An 18,215-nucleotide genomic window follows, 5' to 3' on the forward strand; every position below is an offset into this window, starting at 1 on the left:
CGAGGCAGAGCCTACAATGATAGAGATTCGATGCAGGAAAGGAGAGGGCTAGCGAGGGAGAGGAAAAGAGGGAGTAGGATTCGCAAATGAGCTCCTCGCTGGGTATGAAAGGGGCATTAATGGTATGTTTGATGGTATATCTAGAAGTAGACGAAATGAAAAAAAAAAACAGAAAACAACTATACCAAGTCCAATGTTTGTTTGGACTGTACTCGGATGTTGTGTTCCAAATGTTCATTGTTTGATGATGATGTGCGAACAACTTAGACAATCATGGATAATGGGTCAAATTACTTCATTTTGGATTGTATGACCTGATCCACACACCATTTTACATGTTTTAACAAGTTTATTATGATTTTTTGCCTCGAATCTCGAATTGGGTCTATAACATAAAAAAATGTTTAAAATCTAAAAATCTAGGATTGAATCTAAAAACTAAAAAATCGTTCATTCATGACAAATGACAACAACAAAAACAATATTTTAGTTTATTATAGCGCCTCCCTTGCCAATTATACCACCACATGCACTATTTGGAACTACAAGTCCCAACTTTGTTGTAGAATCCACATCATCACCATCTTCGACATGTAACTGAATAACATAAATTTATCAAGAAAAAAATACAAATTTAATATTGAATTCACAATTGTTGTGCAACCATGCCAGCAATAAGTAAAAAAAACTTGTATTACAATGGTACCCTCACTCTGCAATTTTGAAAGTACAAGTTCTATTGCATTAAGTATCTCACTAACACTTCTAGTTATCATAATGATTCTACATGTTCTTGAAAAATATTCATTGTTATGGGACAACTGAACATGAGTTCTAGATTGTAACTGCAACTCTATGATTGTTGAACCACATTTGCCAATGACAAATCCAGCTGTTGCATTTGACACAAGAAACCTGAAACTCGAGCTTCTCCTTCTCATCTAATAAACATGCTTGCATCAGTACAAAATAGATTGTTCTCATAAGATGATGTAGGTCATCACATGTCAACAACAAAGAAAAGATAAATACATATAAAATAAATAAACAAGCAATTTGAAGGATGGCATTTAACGATTCAAATAGCTTGAGAAATGATTCACTTGAACAAAAAGATCTCACAGAAAAATCTACTATGCTGAGTAGGCATTGGGGTCACAGAAAAGAATGGCATTTAATGATTCAAAAAAGTGGGTGTTGGGCTCTGTAATTCATTAGTCTTAAGCAATTGTACAAGATTCTTAAATTTTGACTCATGCATCATAAACTAAATTACAGTAACTTACTGCCATTTTCTATCAAAATCAAGTACAATAAATTCCACAACATACTACTGGAAGAACAAGTGTGCTGTCTAACAACAAAACCATACTTTATGCATGTGCTAATGTAGGTTTTCATATCCACACTAGAACTAGGGAATTAAATCCATGAACCATGTGAATGTCCATTTCCCGCCCCTTGCACTGTTCAGTACACTTGCATTTCCAAACAACTACCAATAATTTCATACATCTATGCATTTCCAAACAATTGCCAATAATTTCTGACTAGATGCATGTATGCTTTTGTTTTTAAACTCTTGAACAAGGCTACCATGGCTGCCATTAGTAATCTAGAATTAGTAACAAAGAGTGAGTTTACCAATTTGAGAAGTACATCAAAAATTACCAAAGTCAGACAGTTAATAACCAATAATTTTCTGACAAGTCCATCATGGTTCATACCCAATTGCCAACTTCTTGTTGTTATGTGAGATTCTGCCAGACACTTGAAAAATCACAAACTATACTTCCAATTTACCAATCTAAACACAGAAACCCCCATTTTTAGGACACCACACTGCAAAAATTTTCATGCGAAACTCAAACAAAATAAAGATTGAATCACCAATCAAAATCTCTACCATAACATAAGAAGCAACAAAAGAAAACAAGAAGCAAACAAAGGGGAATCTCAATGCCAACATCCAACCCAACCCCAATTTAACAAGAGCACTTAACACCCTCACAAATCCAGACAAACACCACGAGGAAAACCTAGAAACAAATATCTACGAACAATTAGATCGATATTCACAACATAAATTCCTAAAAATTAACTCAAAAATCAGATTCTACAACAAAATTTATCAAAAAAAATAGAGAAAAGGGAAGGAAAAAGAAACGAAGGGAAGGGAAGGAATGTACAGACTCGAAGGCACTCTTCTCCTCGGATTTTTCCATCTCTTTCAGAAGGATTAGCAAAATGAAGACCGAATGAAAGCCGCAGCTCTGATTTTTTGGAATTTTCCCATGCCGGTGGCGACTCCAGTGAGAATCCGACGACAGTGGTGGAGGAGGAACGGTGGTGGTGGCGACAGTCATCAGAGAGAGAGACGCATTGCCGGCCTCGCCTCCCGTTCCGTCGGCCGCCAGTGCACAGGGGAGAGAGAGGGAGAAAGATGGGCGAGAGAGAGGGGTGCACCCATCGAGGCATTTTAACTTCGTTCCCCGTCCTCGTTCTTTTTGTAACGAGGAGGGTGGAACGAAAATATCGTATTAATATGGATGCGGCGGAGGTGCACGTCCTCCGATTCCCACGTTTGTTAAAAAACATGTAAGTTTGAGGCTTTTCATCCCGTGCAATGCGCGAGATGCGCCATCAAACATACCCTAAATATCCCTTTCTCAACGGCCCAAAACACTATGTTAACGTTATGCACAGACAAATTCTCCTCTCTCTCTCTCTCTCTCTCTTTATATATATATATATATATATATATATATATATATATATATATATATATGAGAGAGAGAGAAAATGGTAACTGCTTACCATCTTCTGAGCTAAACAGCGATGGTCGTGTGCTAAAATGCCATCAAAACAGCATTTAGCAGCAGTTGCTGAACCTCCCTTTTGGAAAAAAAAAAAAAATGAAGAGAGAGACGGGAGTAATGGTGGACACCTTGTAAACGTTGATCTGGAAAACACACCATCGCACGACACACGTCCACCCAAAAGGCCTTTAGCAGCGATCACGCCTTACAGGTAGGCAAAGGCGTAGCTAGGGGGGGCAGGACTGGGCTGCCTCCCGAAACAGTTAATTTTTTTTTTTTAAAGCTCAGTCCTAACCCAGCCCTAATTCCATATGAAATAGATTTTTATCCATTTTTTTAGCCCAGCCCTGACTGCAGCAAATAGTTTGATTCGTCCATATGAAATAGATTTTTATTAATAATTATAGCCATTTTTTTTATCTAAAAAAAAAAAAAAAAATCAGGGGCGCTGCCCCCGAATCCCCTGACTATCACACATTTTTTTTTTGCTGCACCCTTGTTTGCCCCCCTTCACATGAATCCTAGCTACGCCACTGCAGGTAGGGGGTGACAATCGGGTCAGGTTGGCGGGTTGGCAGGTCAGCATACCTCAACAGGAACCTGACCCATTTATTAAATGGGTCGGCTATGGCAAACATGAACCCGACTCGTTTATTAAACGGGTAACCCAACACGACATGGTTAACTTGTTTAATAAATAGGTCGGGTCGGGTAAATGAGTTGGCCGGTTAGGGGGCGGGTTGGGAGTCAGGTAAAGGGGTTGACACGTCGGGTTCGATTAAACGGATAAACGGGTTGACGGGCGGGTTGGTAAATGGGTTGACCCGCCCGCCTAACCCTTTTATTAAACAGGTCAGTCGGGTTGACATACCTCTAACACGAACCTGACCCATTTAATAAATGGATTAGGCAAGTCAACCCGTTTACGACATGAACCTCTTTAAGCCAAACCTGAACCTAGCTAAGAAGCGGGTTAGTGGGTAGTGTCAGATTTTCCCACCCCTACTTACAGGCTATCACAAAAATAACATGTAAGGCCGTGATTGCTTTTAAGGTCCTTTTTTGTAAAAAAACAAAACAAAGTACTCTCCATATATATGTATATATTTATATATATATAGACAGAGATATAAAGAGTGTGCCAGGTTTTTACCATCCTAACTTTGAATATTGACTTGGCCCTGCCTAATTTAGATGGGACTAGACTGCACTCAAAGTTCAGACCTGGTACCAGCAACTCCAAGTCCAGTTCCAGCCCAGTCAAGCTGTCCAACCTGCCCTGGTAGGATAACTCGTCCAAGCCCAGTCATGCTGTCGAGTGTCTAACCAAATTAATTTGAATGAGCTTCAAATTTGAGAAGGGCAAGACCTAATAAGGGTCGAATTACTGCATGGAAGGCACTGGGCTACCAATATATAATGAACCAGATATGAGCGCCTACCCGACCCGATCTGTAACCTTTATTATCTGGTTTAGAGAAAGTCAAACTAAATAAACAAAAAAACTGTCCTGGATCCAGTCCAAAAATGTGTGAATCGGATCTGGATATGACCCATTTAACCTGTGGATCGATTGCTGTTTTCCCTTATAAAGGCATTGCCCAAAGCAACCCGTCTCTCTCTCTCAGGGTTTGGTTATAGCAGGTCCAGTCTAGAGTTGCATTTACTTCCAGTCTGTGGCCCTGGTCAAATTTAATTTTGGATCTTGTTTGCTCATCATTCCATTAGTCAACAGACCTGCATAACTTGGATCCAACCCACACCCGAATTGCTGACAGCCTTGTTGACCACATGGGCTGAGTCAACCTGGTCTTAGCCAACTCACTGCTGTTTTATTTCCTTGACTCAACAAATCCTGGCTAGGCTAGGACTTTGGTCGAAGTCTGAATTTACAACCAATCACATTGGTTACACGGTTGGTAGCTTTGGTCCTCACATGTTAGAAGCCAAAAAAAGCTTAACACAAAAGTAAATCCTTTCCATCGGAAAACATAAGACACTTATCTAGCGTCTTGTCTAGGGTTTTCGTTTTTCTTCAAGGTGAGACGAAAAGATCAAGCTTGAAGAAATTTGGATAGGGAATTGGTGCTACTCCTTGTTGTGGGTCATGAAAGGAGGTGAAATTTCTTCATCCTTATTTTATTATTTTATCATGTTAATGAATGGTGTGGTCCTCCCTTGTTTCATACCACTATTTTTGCATCCCTCATGACTAAAACTAATGGCAGTTCACTTTTCAATCTTCACCCTCCCTTTTCTCCTCCTATTTATTTTCCCGACTTGGGTATGTCTTTAATCCCATAGAAGTATTAAAGGGGTGCTTCTGATTTCTTGGCAATAGGGATTGTTTTTTTAATTTCTGTTTTTGGGAGGTTTTTTTTTTTGAGAAGAGTTTTTTACATTTCAATTCAAAGCTGCCCATCTAGGGTTTTCCCTCGTTAACTTTAGGGAGGTTTAAACTTAACAAGTGGATTATTTCTCTATGGTTATGACGTTTTTTTCCTCCTCTTTTTTAAAGGGCCTATCTTTTCATTACCTTCATCACCATCTTCCCTGCAGAGGAATATTTCCTTTTTTTTTCTTTTCTTAAGGTCGTTTACCCCTTTCTGCATTGTTGTCTCTTCTTGTTCTTCAGGGAGATCTATCAAAGATTGTTTTTTTGGGCCTTCCAGATCAATTAGAGAAGTGGGTCTTTGCTAAAATGTTGTTTTTTATTGAGTTTGGGAATCTTAGGGCAACCAAGAGGAGGAAAAACTGTTAAAAGGGAGGAAGGTGAAAGAAAGGTTGGAATTGAGAGAGAGAGAGAGAGAGAGAGAGAGAGAGAGAGAGAGAGAGAGAGAGAGAGAGAGAGAGAGAGAGAGAGAGAGAGAGAGATGATTACTGAGAAGCCAGGATGGGTGAAACATGGAGGCCTGCAGATATTCTCAATAGATATTCAACCTGGCGGCCTCCGTTTCGCTACCGCAGGAGGAGATCATAAGGTGAGTTTTATTTCCTTGATATCTTTCGTTCTCAGTTGCACCATGTTTTCCTTTCTCATTGGGTATTGGTTATTTAGCTAGCTTGGGGTTAAAGCGTTTCTTTTCTTTTTCTAAATGGAAATGGGTGGCTCTTTTTGTTTTAATGAGTTGCTTAGAGTGGGATTATGGAAAGTAGTATGGAGCTCTCTTTCTCTCTCCCGTTTCCTGGAGTGTTTATTTTAACTTTTTGGGTCTTTTGGTTGTTCTTAGATTATTTCGAAATTTGTCTCTTTTTGTTGGATTCTTTTGAATTTGTTCGAAACTATTTGTTGTGCATATTTGATATGGTTGTTTGGACTCGGCATATCAAGTATGGGTATTGACACCAACTGAATATGAACTGATGGTTCTTTTGCCACCTTTGATTTAAGTAGGCTGTCAGTGAGTAAAGATGGATCTGTAACTGCCATTGTGCGTGAGTGATATTCTTGTAGCAGTTTTTCTCTTTAAGGGGCTGTTTAGATGCACCCTTTTCTTCAGGCACGTGGGATAAGCAAGGAAGTTGCATTATAGAGATTGATTGTCTTTCCTGTGTAACTGAATCCATCCAAACACCCCCTGAGTGCCTAAGTTGAGTTGACAACCTGAACTTAGGCAAATCGGATTGTAGACTTGGGCATGAACCCAATCTGCTTGAGCTTTAGCTTTAGCTTTAGCCTTACAATGGTAGTTAAAAATGTTATAAATTTTATTTCTCTGGGATTGATTGCTTAACTGCTTCCACTGAGTAGGATTCTGGCTCTGTGCGTTCCCATGTGATGATTGCCAATCTGATGAATCATCGACTTTATCCATGATTTACTATGTGTTTGACTGGGTATAATTCAGAATGATGAGCAGATCAATACATCTGGGCAGTACAAGTTAGCACCACTAGTGTTCAAATTTCCTATTGATGGACATATTGGTATTCTTTCTGCTGTTGCTCATAACTTCTGTAACAATCATCTTTTCTTGGGCTACAGAAATTAGCACTTTTATAGTTCAAAATTTCAGTGGATGCTTGGATCTCTATAATCTATTATCATTGACTCTCGGTGCTTTAGATAGCCCAATGGAATGTGTTTGATTCTCTATTTTATTTTGTTAGTTAGAGTTTTGGATTTTATAGGAATTCCAATTGTTTCTTTCGCACGAATTTATTTTAACCCTGTAATCATCACTTCATATTTTTATTTTGCCATATATTTGGTTTTTGTCTGGTAATCATTACTTCATGTTGCCTAGTACTATGAGTTCATGCCCGTGGCTGAAAGGCATAAGAAAATATATTATCAGACTTCCTTTTGGCAGATGTTTGAAGTGTGTGACCATTGTTTAAGTTAGAGATCATAGATAGCCTATGTAACACGGACTCTTCTAACAGGGCACCGCACCCGTAATCAAGCTGGTGCGACACTTGGACACAACTTCCTTTGTGTTAGGTGAAGTGAACCACACTGAGGTCCATTTCTATCCAAAAGTAGATTCAGTTAACCCTAATCAAGTCCATTTTTATCTATATTATATATATAAATACATAAATGCACACACATACACTTAATGTTAACTTAAAACTGTTAAAAATATATATATATATATATATATATATATATATATATATGTATATACCCTCCCCGCACCCAAGTTTTTTTAAAGTGCCACATCGCCACATCTGCACCCACACCCCCATCCGCACATGCACCTATGTGACATAGTAGATAGCCTGAAGTCTGAATAAAAAATAGTGGCTCTAACCTGCATAAATATTCATTGTCAAGTGGATTTGTTAGGAAGCTTTTCAGATATATTCCTGTGGATGTGGTTCCACCTTCTTGCTTTTTACTCTTTTTAATGTGAAATAGAAATAACCATGTTATGTTGAACAGTTGATGTGAAAAATGACAGAGTAAGGACACCACAGAATAAAGATCAATGTAGACCTCACATAAGATGGACCACTATCACCAATATCGGTGATATTTTGAAAATATCGCGAGAAATACCAATATTTTAAGGTAGCCAATGATAATGGGAAAATCTTGCAATATTTTCAAAATATCGCTAAAACAAAAATATCGCGACTAAATGACATTAGTTGTTTGCGCTCCCCCTCTCTCACCCCACAAAGTTTTTTTTGGAGAATTAAAAATAAAAAAGTGTTTTTCTTTGGGATTTTTTTTGGGATTTTAATAAATAAGACTATTGAAAGTATTTTCACAAACTGGATTTCTTGGAGAATGCCACAAAATTATAATGATATCATTGCAATATTTTCAGTTTGTATTGTTAAAAGAATTATGATACTTTACAGTTTTTCAGTTTTTCCAAATGAACCTTTTAAACTGTGACATTTTCAACATATCACCGAAATTGGTGAGACAGATACACACATGCACGGAGAGTGATGCGACACAAGCAGATGCATCTTGATTCACAGCTTATGGACTATAGGAAATTATCTTATTTCCTAGTGCTTCTCCAACTCTTTGGCTGTACCATGCACAGACCATTTAATTCTAGATTTCCATGATCCGAGATGCAAAAATTTCTTCATTAGGCATTGCTTTTTATACTGGTGATTTTCTGATGAAGGTTCGTATCTGGAATATGAAATCTGCATCCAAGGAGGCCGAACTTGATCAATCAGCACCAGCATTGCTGGCTACACTTCGTGATCATTTTGGATCTGTTAATTGTGTAAGGTGGGCTAAACATGGACGGTATGTGGCATCCAGTTCTGATGATCAGGTGATTCTCATTCATGAGAGAAAACCTGGGACTGGTACCACTGAATTTGGCAGTGGGGAGCCCCCAGATGTAGAAAATTGGAAAGTTGTGATGACCTTGAGGGGGCATACTGCTGACGTGGTAATTAACTTCTAGTTTTTTTTTTGTTGTTAATTTGATATTTTCTTTCCATAAATGTTGTCATTTTGCTAATCTGATACACTGTCTAGTGTCTAACCGAGGTGTTTCCTTTTATGTGCTTGAAGTAGGTGGATCTTAACTGGTCTCCTGATGACTCAATATTGGCTAGCTGCAGTTTAGATAATACTGTCCACATATGGAATATGAATAATGGCATCTGCACTGCTGTTTTAAGAGGCCATTCAAGCCTAGTTAAAGGAATTGCTTGGGATCCTATCGGTTCCTTCCTTGCAAGCCAATCAGATGATAAGACTGTCATCATCTGGCGAACAAGCGACTGGAGCATTGAGCATAGGACTGAAGGACACTGGGGAAAATCTGTATGTCTTGATCTTTTATAATGCTTCTTTTTTTTTGTCGTTCTTTTGTTTTTCTTTCTCATTTGACTGTTCACAATAATCTCATCAGGTAGGATCAACATTCTTTAGACGGCTTGGATGGTCACCCTGTGGGCACTTTATCACTACCACACATGGGTTTCAGAAGCCCAGGCACTCTGCACCAGTACTGGAGAGAGGTGACTGGTCTGCTACTTTTGATTTTCTTGGGCACAATGCCCCTGTTGTTGCTGTGAAGTTTAACCATTCTATGTTCCGGAAGACTTATACTAATGGTTCAGACCCAAGAGTTGAATCAATTGGTTGGTCAAATGGTGCCTCCAAATCTGCAGAAAGAGAAACAGCACCAAAATCCTCCTCTAAAGAATTAGTACCTTATAATGTGATTGCTATTGGGAGTCAAGATTGCACTATTACTGTTTGGACAACGGCAAGTCCTCGACCACTTTTTGTTGCCAAACATTATTTTACTCAAAGTGTGGTCGATTTATCCTGGTAAGGACATCTTGCACATATGCCAATAATTCTCATGAAATGTGATGCATTATAACTTTTTTGAGGAATGCTTTTAAAATTGTATGTGTACATTGTTTTGGTCTGCTCTTACTGAAAGTGGATGCCTTCTGTCTGTGCTACTGATAAAAACTAAAACCTGAAGGTCAGGGTTGGCTTCTTGAAGCTTGTGATTACCAAGAAGCAACTTGAGTCTGGTGGTTACCCATAAAAAGGATTATTTTGAACAAATGGCCGTGCCACTTCATTAGGGTAGTTTCACCACTCTGACAAAATTATATATATGAAAGTGCATTAACTTTAGGGCTTTGTCATTTTAAGTTATGTCAAATCATTTTTCAAGTTCCGCTTCTTTTTTGCCAATTTTAATTGACTGTCCATTTGCAGTTTCCATCTGACAGTGCTGTCTGGTATATGATGTTATTCTGTATTACCTGAATCATGGCTTTCTTTGAAATAGGAGTCCAGATGGTTATACCCTTTTTGCTTGCTCCTTGGATGGGACTATAGCCACATTTCATTTTGAGGTTAAAGAACTTGGCCATAGGTTGACAGATGCTGAGTTAGATAAGTTGAAAAGGAGTAGATATGGTGACGTCAGAGGCAGACAGACAAACTTAGCTGAAAGCCCTGCACAATTGTTGCTAGAGGCAGCATCTGCTGAACAATCTGCTAGCAAAAAGGGAGCTACTCTTGCTCATCAAAATCAGATGCCTGGAAAAGCTTCCATGGATACTGATAACTCAATCATTGGTCAGCCACATCCAAAGGTTCCTGATGCATCTGCTGAAGATGAAAAGAAAAATGAAATTTCAGGTGGTGTTAGTGGTGGTGAATTGAATAAAGCTGCTGCAAGAATTTCTAGTCCAGTAAAACAGAGAGAATATAGACGACCTGATGGTAGAAAAAGAATTATTCCTGAAGCAGTTGGTGTTCCAGTCCATAAGGAGAATATCTTGGGCATTACTCAAGGAGCTCCATTAGATGTGGGCCTCCCATTTTCAGAGCAAAAGAAGGATGATAATGGGGTGCTTTGTGTTGATGCTGGAGCTAAGGAAGCTCCCTTTAAGAGGCCATCTGATGTCAAAGAGCGTAGTGGAGTAACTGCAAGAGCCGCCATTACTGAAAACCTGGTTCTTGAGAAAGTTTCAGTCTCGGCTGCTAATGATGGAAAAATTAATCTGGAATGCACTGGTTTTGTTGGCATGTTAGGTGGACATGTACCTGGAGACATTCTTTCGATCCACGTCTTTGATAAGAAAAAAGGTGAAGATAGCACTGCATTCTGCTTGGAGGCCAAGCCTGTAGAGCGGGTTTTAAATGAAATCTATGGGGTAGGGAATGCACCTATGCCTAAGGAAACTGAAGTTACATGCTCCAAAGGAGCTGCTGTTCTCTGGTCTGATAGGTTGTCAGGAAAGGTGACTGTCTTGGCTGGAAACACTAATTTCTGGGCGGTTGGTACAGAAGATGGCTGCTTGCAGGTATCATGATATTTTGCATACCAGCCTCTGGTCTTTTATGATTTATCTGATCCATGCCTGCAACTTTGGTTTCTGAAGCATGCTCAAGTACCCATTTGGATTCTAAATTTTGATCACGGACAAAGTTGTAAAAGTATCTTCAACAAGATACTTTAGTCTATAACGCAATAACCTTGAGAATAAATGTGTGAACATACACACCTAAAACACTTGTGCACAACAAGCACAACACACGGAATCACAAATGTGCAAATGCACTCATAAGATTCATAAACAACTAAAGAGGTTGGGCTATAATCCCAAAACCCTTAAAGAAATACAAGAGGAGCTGCCCATATTTATAGGGCTTTTAGGAGGCTTTGGGAGGGGCTCCACATAGTCGTTGGAGCCCCTCCAACGGTCACAAATGTGACCGTTGGAGGGGTCCAACGACTAGTGGGTTGGGCCCCTCCCAATGCAAGTACATGCATTAAATGAAAAGAGAAAAAATAAAAAAGAAAAAAGGTAAAAATTACAAACCATATTCACGAAAATGAATATGTATAAAATACCTAAACTACCCTTAGCAATATATATATTTTATATATATAATAGGTAGATACATATATATATATGTATATGTATCACCTTATATATATAAAATATATATACAAAATTACAACATATTTTAACACCCCCCCTCAAACTTAGGACTAGATGACCGATAGTTTGCCAAGAAGGAAGTTGAATCGCGGAGCGCACAAAGCTTTAGTAAAGAAGTCTGCCAGCTGATATTCGGACGTGACGTAAGGAAGATCAATGACTCCTTTTAGATATGCTTCACGAACATAGTGACACTCCATTTCGATGTGTTTAGTCCGCTCATGAAAGGTGTGATTTTTCGCGATGTCGATTGCACTCTTGTTGTCACAACAAAGCTTAGTGGGCCCTTCTATTGTAATCCCCATGTCTTCTAGCAATTGATGAATCCAAACAATCTCCATGGTAGTAGTTGCCATGGCACGATATTCAGCTTCTGTGGAGGAGAGTGACACCTTTTGTTGCTTCTTGCATCTCCACGATATTAGAGAGTCTCCTAAGAACACACAAAAACCAGTAGTGGAGTGACGGTTATTTGGGTCACCTCCCCAATCTGAGTCAGTATACGCAATCAATTTTAAGTCAGAAGAAGAGGACAAAAAAACTCCCTTATTTAGAGTACCCTTTATGTATCTTACGACTCGTAAGATGACACTCATGTGAACGGATGTAGGCGCTTGCTGAAACTGACTTGCAGTATGAACTGCATGGGATATATCTGGTCTGGTAATACTCAGATACATCAATGATCCTACAAGCTGTCTGTAGGGTGTAGGATCCAAAAGGGGAACTCCATCATCAATTTTCATCTTTGCTCCTACTACCGTAGGAGTTTCACAAAGCTTCTCATCTGTAATACCTGACCTATCAATGATCTCAGAAGCAAGTTTAGTTTGGGATAAGAAATATCCTTTAAGAGAGTATGCTACTTCAATTCTCAAAAAATAAGTTAGAAAACCTAAGTCAGACATTTCAAATCTATCTTTTAAGATAGATTTTATACTCTTAACCCCGTTAGAGTCACTCCCAGTGATGAGCATGTCATCAACATATATAAGTAAAATAACAATCCCTGCATTGGATTTTCTAACAAAAAGAGCAGTGTCAGTAAAACAAGAGGAAAAACCATTCTCAATCATTACAGAGTTAAATCTATCATACCAAGCCTTGGGGGCTTGTTTTAGGCCATAGAGTGTTTTTTGAAGATGAAGCACCTTTCCTTTAGGAGTCTCCAATCCAGGAGGAGCATCCATATAAACTTCTTCGCTTAAATCGCCATTTAAAAAAACATTTTTAACATTCATTTGATAGATGTTCCATTTGTTGATAGAGGCAACAGTTATAAGACATCGGACAGTGATCATACGAGCTACAGGAGCAAAAGTTTCTTCATAGTCAATACCATATTTTTGACTATATCTTTTTGCAACCAAGCGAGCTTTATACCTTTCAAGGGATCCATCACTTTTAGTTTTTACTTTAAACACCCATCTGCACCCTATTGTTTTCTTGCCTTTAGGCAGATTTTGAAACTCTCAAGTTTTGGCTCTTCTCAGAGCCTCAAGTTCATTGTCCATTGCATTAATCCATTCAGGGCACTTTCGTGCTTCTTCAAAATTTCTAGGTTCTATATAGGAGTGGATGACACTAAGGCAGGCTCTATATCTTGGTGAAAAAGAGTCATAGGAAATGAACCTAGAAGGAGGCCTTCTACTTCTCTCAGTTCTACGAGGGATCACTTCATTCTGACAGGCACTGGGACTGGCATCATTATATCTGTCAAGAGCACTCCTAAAGTTGTTTTGATCTCTATGAGAGTAGGTGATAGGGTCTCTAGGTAATTCAATAGGTTGATGTGACGAAGGAGGCAAGGAGATGTTTTCTTCGGTTTCAAATTCATTTGGGTTACTTTGATCTGACTCATTATCATTAGTATCATCGTCTTTATTCAGTAAATCAAATAAAAAGGAGTAATCCATATTTTCATTATGGGGGTCACAACGTTCAAATCCACTGATATTTTCCAAAAAACTCACATTTCTGGAAACATACAATTTATCACTTTTGATATCATAACAACGAAACCCCTTTTGGGTTTCAGAATAGCCAAGAAAGGCACAAAGAATGGCTTTAGGAGAAAGTTTGTCATTCTTATCAGTAAGAACAAAACATTTACACCCAAAGACCCTTAACCTGCTATAATCAGGTTCCTTATCGTACAGTTTTTCAAAGGGAGAAATTTTGTTTAAATTCTTCGATGGGAGTCTGTTTATGAGATAGACAGAAGTAAGGGCTGCCTCAGCCCAAAGATTTTTTGGAATGTTTTGAGAAATGAGTAAAATCCTAGTTGTTTTAATGATGTGCCTGTGCTTTCGTTCGGCTAACCCATTTTGTTGAGGGGTTTTCGGACAAGATTTTTGGTGAAGAATACCAAAATTTTCAAGATAACTCTTAAATTCATTTGAGAGGTATTCTCCTCCAGAGTCAGACCTAAAGATTTTTAAACATCCATTGAATTGATTTGAAATCATCATGTGAAAACTTTTAAAAGTTGAGAAAACTTCATGTTTATGTTTAAGGAAATAAATCCAACAAAACCTAGTGTACTCATCCACGAAGATCACATAATATGAAAATCCTCCTTTTGACATTACCGGAGCCGGTCCCCATACATCAGAATGGACAATTTCAAATGGTTTTGTCGTAAACAGGGATCTTTGAGGAAAAGGCAAACATTTCATTTTCCCAAGAATGCATTCATTACACAAAAAGTCACTTTTACAAAGATGTTTAATCAAAGGCAAATAAGAGATTTTAACAATATTGGGATGACCCAATCTCTTATGCCATACATGAATATCTTTGTTTTGGACGACGTTGCAAAATTGACTCTTGGGAACTTGAAGAAAATCTACGTAGTAGAGGTCACCTCTTCTAGAGCCTTCTCCAATCAATCTCCCGGACTGACGATCCTGTATCCAACATTTATTAGAAGAGAATTTTATATCGCAACCATGGTCCGAGAGTTGGGAGACAGAAAGAAGATTTAAGTTGAGGTTTGGAATAAAACGGATTTTTGGAACAAAGAAGTCTTGTTTTTCAAAATTACCTATTCCTTTAATCTCAAGAGATGTTCCGTCCGCGGTTTAGACAAAGGATGGAAAAGAATTTTTAGAAAAATTTGAAAGAGAGCAAGAGCTAGGGGTCATGTGAAAGGATGCCCCGGAATCTAAAAGCCAAGATGTCTTACCGGGGGAAGAAGATGACATAGCAGCTCCGAAAGTATCTCCCTTGAGAAGAGGTTGAAGTGCATCTACAATTTGTTGAAGAGAAAGAGACTCACTTGATGAAGAAGGTCGTTCTTCAACTTGAGATGCTATAGCCGTTGCAATCAATTTCTTCCATTTAGGACACAAAGGTTTGATATGTCTGGGTTCTTTACAATAGTAGCAAGTCATTTTGCTATAGTCTCTTTTGCCATACTGATCATTTCCTCTCTGATTCTTGAAATGAGGAGGTCTATAGGTCTTCATGTTATTTCCTGGTCTTGACACGACATTAGCCATTTCACCATCTTCTTGAGTAGAGGAAGTAACAAGAATGCTATGATTATTTTTGCCAATCCCCATACGAGTTTCTTCACCACTTAGCTTGGTGATAACATCTTCAAGTGAGGGGGATGTGAAGGCGGAGAGAAGAGAGGACCGAACTTGTTCGAATTCGGGTCTAAGGCCATTTAAAAAATTGAAGAACCGGTCTTCCTCAAGTTGTTTTTGCCTTAATTCGATTGCCTCACCACTCCATTTAGGTTCAAGAATTGCGAGCTCGTCCCAAATAGAGGATAATTCGGCAAAGTACTCCCGAATGGTCATGTCATTTTGTTGGAGGGTCAAAGCCCTCTTTTGGAGAAAGTACTTGTGGGATAGATCTCTTGAGGTGTACATTTTCTCAAGATATACCCAAGCTTCGGAAGCTTTTTTAAATTTGATGATGTTGGCGTTTATCTTGGTCTCAACGGATGAGAAAATTCAAGATAAGATCTTGAAGTTCTTCATTTTTCAATCATCATGTTTTTTAGAATACTCTTCAAGGGCCTTTTGTCTTTCATCCCCTTCAAGGATCTTAATATCTCCTCCTTCAATAATGGTAATTTTGGGTTCCGGTTCCGGTATGGATCCATGAATGTAACTCCAAAGCCCCTTTCCTTTAATGTGGGCTTCCATATTACCGGCCCAAACATGATAGTTTGAGCCATTAAGCTTAAACCCAAGAGAGAAATGGGAGTCTTTTTCGCCCATTAGAGAGAAAAAAATACAAGGGATAATACGTACCTTAATTACTTTTTGCGTCTTTCTTGACAAGAGAGGCTCCTAAAATATTGCTCGAAGAAGGTGATCCTCTTTGATTTCAAAAAACTTGAAGGCACGCTTTTCGAGGAATGCAAGAGAGGGCGAATCACAATTCTTCCTTTTCAACGAGGCTCTGATACCATGTAAAAGTATCTTCAACAAGATACTTTAGTCGATAACGCAATAACCTTGAGAATAAATGTGTGAACATACACACCAAAGAACACTTGTGCACAACAAGCACAACACACGGAATCACAAATGTGCAAATGCACTCATAAGATTCATAAACAACTAAAGAGGTTGGGCTATAATCCCCAAACCCTTAAAGAAATACAAGAGGAGCTGCCCATATTTATAGGGCTTTTAGGAGGCTTTGGGAGGGGCTCCACATAGTCGTTGGAGCCCCTCCAACGATCACAAATGTGACCGTTGGAGGGGTCCAACGACTAGTGGGTTGGGCCCCTCCCAATGCAAGTACATGCATTAAATGAAAAGAGAAAAAAGAAAAAAGAAAAAAGGTAAAAATTACAAACCATATTCACGAAAATGAATATGTGTAAAATACCTAAACTACCCTTACCTAAACTACCCTTAGCAATATATATATTTTATATATATAATAGGTAGATACATATACATATGTAATATATGTATATGTATCACCTTATATATATAAAATATATATACGAAATTACAACATATTTTAACAAAAGTATCATCATGCACATCTGAAAAAGGAAAGAAAACTTTGACACGGTTGGGAAATATCATCTACTTTACTTACGAGGCTAGATTATTGAATGTATAAAGCAGTAAATATGTGCTGACCTTGTTGCAGAACCTTGCACTGTTTTTAATGCTGTTTATAGGCTGTAGATGGTATCGTGCTTTGTAAGGGTTTTCTGTATTTCTTATCTTATTGCACTGTGTTCTTCGTATGCACATTGTGAAAGCGTAGCTAAGTTTGTAAAAAGAACAACACTAGATTTAAAGCCTTTTGTTATATTTATTATTGCTGATGGTCTATTCTTATTTCTGCCTACTTCTGAAGATTTACACTAAATGTGGGAGAAGAGCAATGCCAACCATAATGATGGGCTCTGCAGCAATTTTTATTGACTGTGATGAGGGCTGGAAGCTGTTGCTGGTCACAAAGAGGGGATTGCTTTATGTTTGGGATCTTTTTAATAGGACCTGCCTTGTGCATGATTCCCTCATCTCTCTTTTTACTTCTATGCGCGATTCGTCTACAAAGGATGCAGGTATTAGATTTCCTGCAGTCTGCCACTTTGGATATCTCAATGTGAAATTAGTCATGTTTCCAGTCTCAGTTTCTTGAATTACTCTTTTGGGTCTGTTTTTGTAACTATGTAATCATAAAGCCTACAGATTTAGCATACCGATTTTCTTTTGAGCTGTTGTTTATGGTTACTCAATTCTGTCTGACCTCTCTCAGGCTCGATCAAAGTTATCTCTGCAAGATTCTCAAGATCGGGGTCACCTCTGGTTGTTTTAGCCACCCATCAAGCTTTTCTGTTTGATTTGAGCCTTTGCTGTTGGCTGAGGATTGCTGATGATTGCTTTCCTGCATCAAACTTTGCAAGTTCTTGGAACCTGGGTCAAGTTGGTGAACTTGCTGCATTGCAGGTTGATGTTGGGAAGTTCTTGGCTAGAAAGCCTGGTTGGAGCAGGTATGCATATCTTACTGCTTCATCCAGCACTCTTATATTGTAATGACATTTGAAATATTAGTTTTGGATGCTGTTTATTGGAAGCCTGCAAATTTTGCTAGATTTATTAGGATTTATTGGGTCTTGTACTATCAAAGCAAGAGGAGAAGTGACACAAGAGACAGGGAGGCAAACTCAATGAGAAACTTCATTAGCTCTAAGAATGAGATTACAACACTATATTTTAGACGTCTACTCTTGTTACACTAAAGTACAAAATGGTTGACTCTACAACTAACTAAAGTAAATGTACAAGAATACCCCTATAAATAATGATATATATACAAGAAAGGGCAGCACACAAGAAAGGTAAAACACATTATATCTCAGCATGCCCCATATCGTTTCATTTGAAATCAGTGTTGTCAAAAGCGTTGAGGCGTAGCGAAGGGCTCCACCAAAAAATGAAGCGAGGCATAAGCCTCGAGGCGTAAAGTGTAAGCCTCAAAAATGTATTTTTAAAAACTTTT

The 18,215-nt window shown here is 38.5% G+C and overlaps 1 protein-coding gene across 2 annotated transcripts in view; it reads left to right on the forward strand.

Moving 5' to 3' along the window:
- Positions 1-5,255: 5,255 nt before the first annotated feature.
- The window catches only part of LOC149847086 (protein HIRA-like), a 46,715-nt gene continuing 33,755 nt past the window's right edge, over positions 5,256-18,215 (forward strand). The window contains exons 1-7 of one of the 2 annotated variants that reach the window (XM_089998288.1): positions 5,256-5,800; positions 8,414-8,689; positions 8,818-9,069; positions 9,158-9,582; positions 10,061-11,084; positions 17,067-17,277; positions 17,472-17,706. In XM_089998288.1, coding sequence (XP_089854414.1) covers positions 5,693-5,800; positions 8,414-8,689; positions 8,818-9,069; positions 9,158-9,582; positions 10,061-11,084; positions 17,067-17,277; positions 17,472-17,706 — 2,531 coding nt within the window. In that variant the 5' untranslated portion in view covers positions 5,256-5,692. Of the gene's footprint in view, positions 5,801-8,413; positions 8,690-8,814; positions 9,070-9,157; positions 9,583-10,060; positions 11,085-17,066; positions 17,278-17,471; positions 17,707-18,215 lie in introns of those variants that run through there. The other variant, XM_089998289.1, reaches the window with a different exon arrangement.

This window comes from Nuphar pumila, chromosome 2 (assembly GCF_984573655.1).
Source record: "Nuphar pumila chromosome 2, dmNupPumi1.hap1.1, whole genome shotgun sequence".
Taxonomy (NCBI): Eukaryota; Viridiplantae; Streptophyta; class Magnoliopsida; order Nymphaeales; family Nymphaeaceae; genus Nuphar; species Nuphar pumila.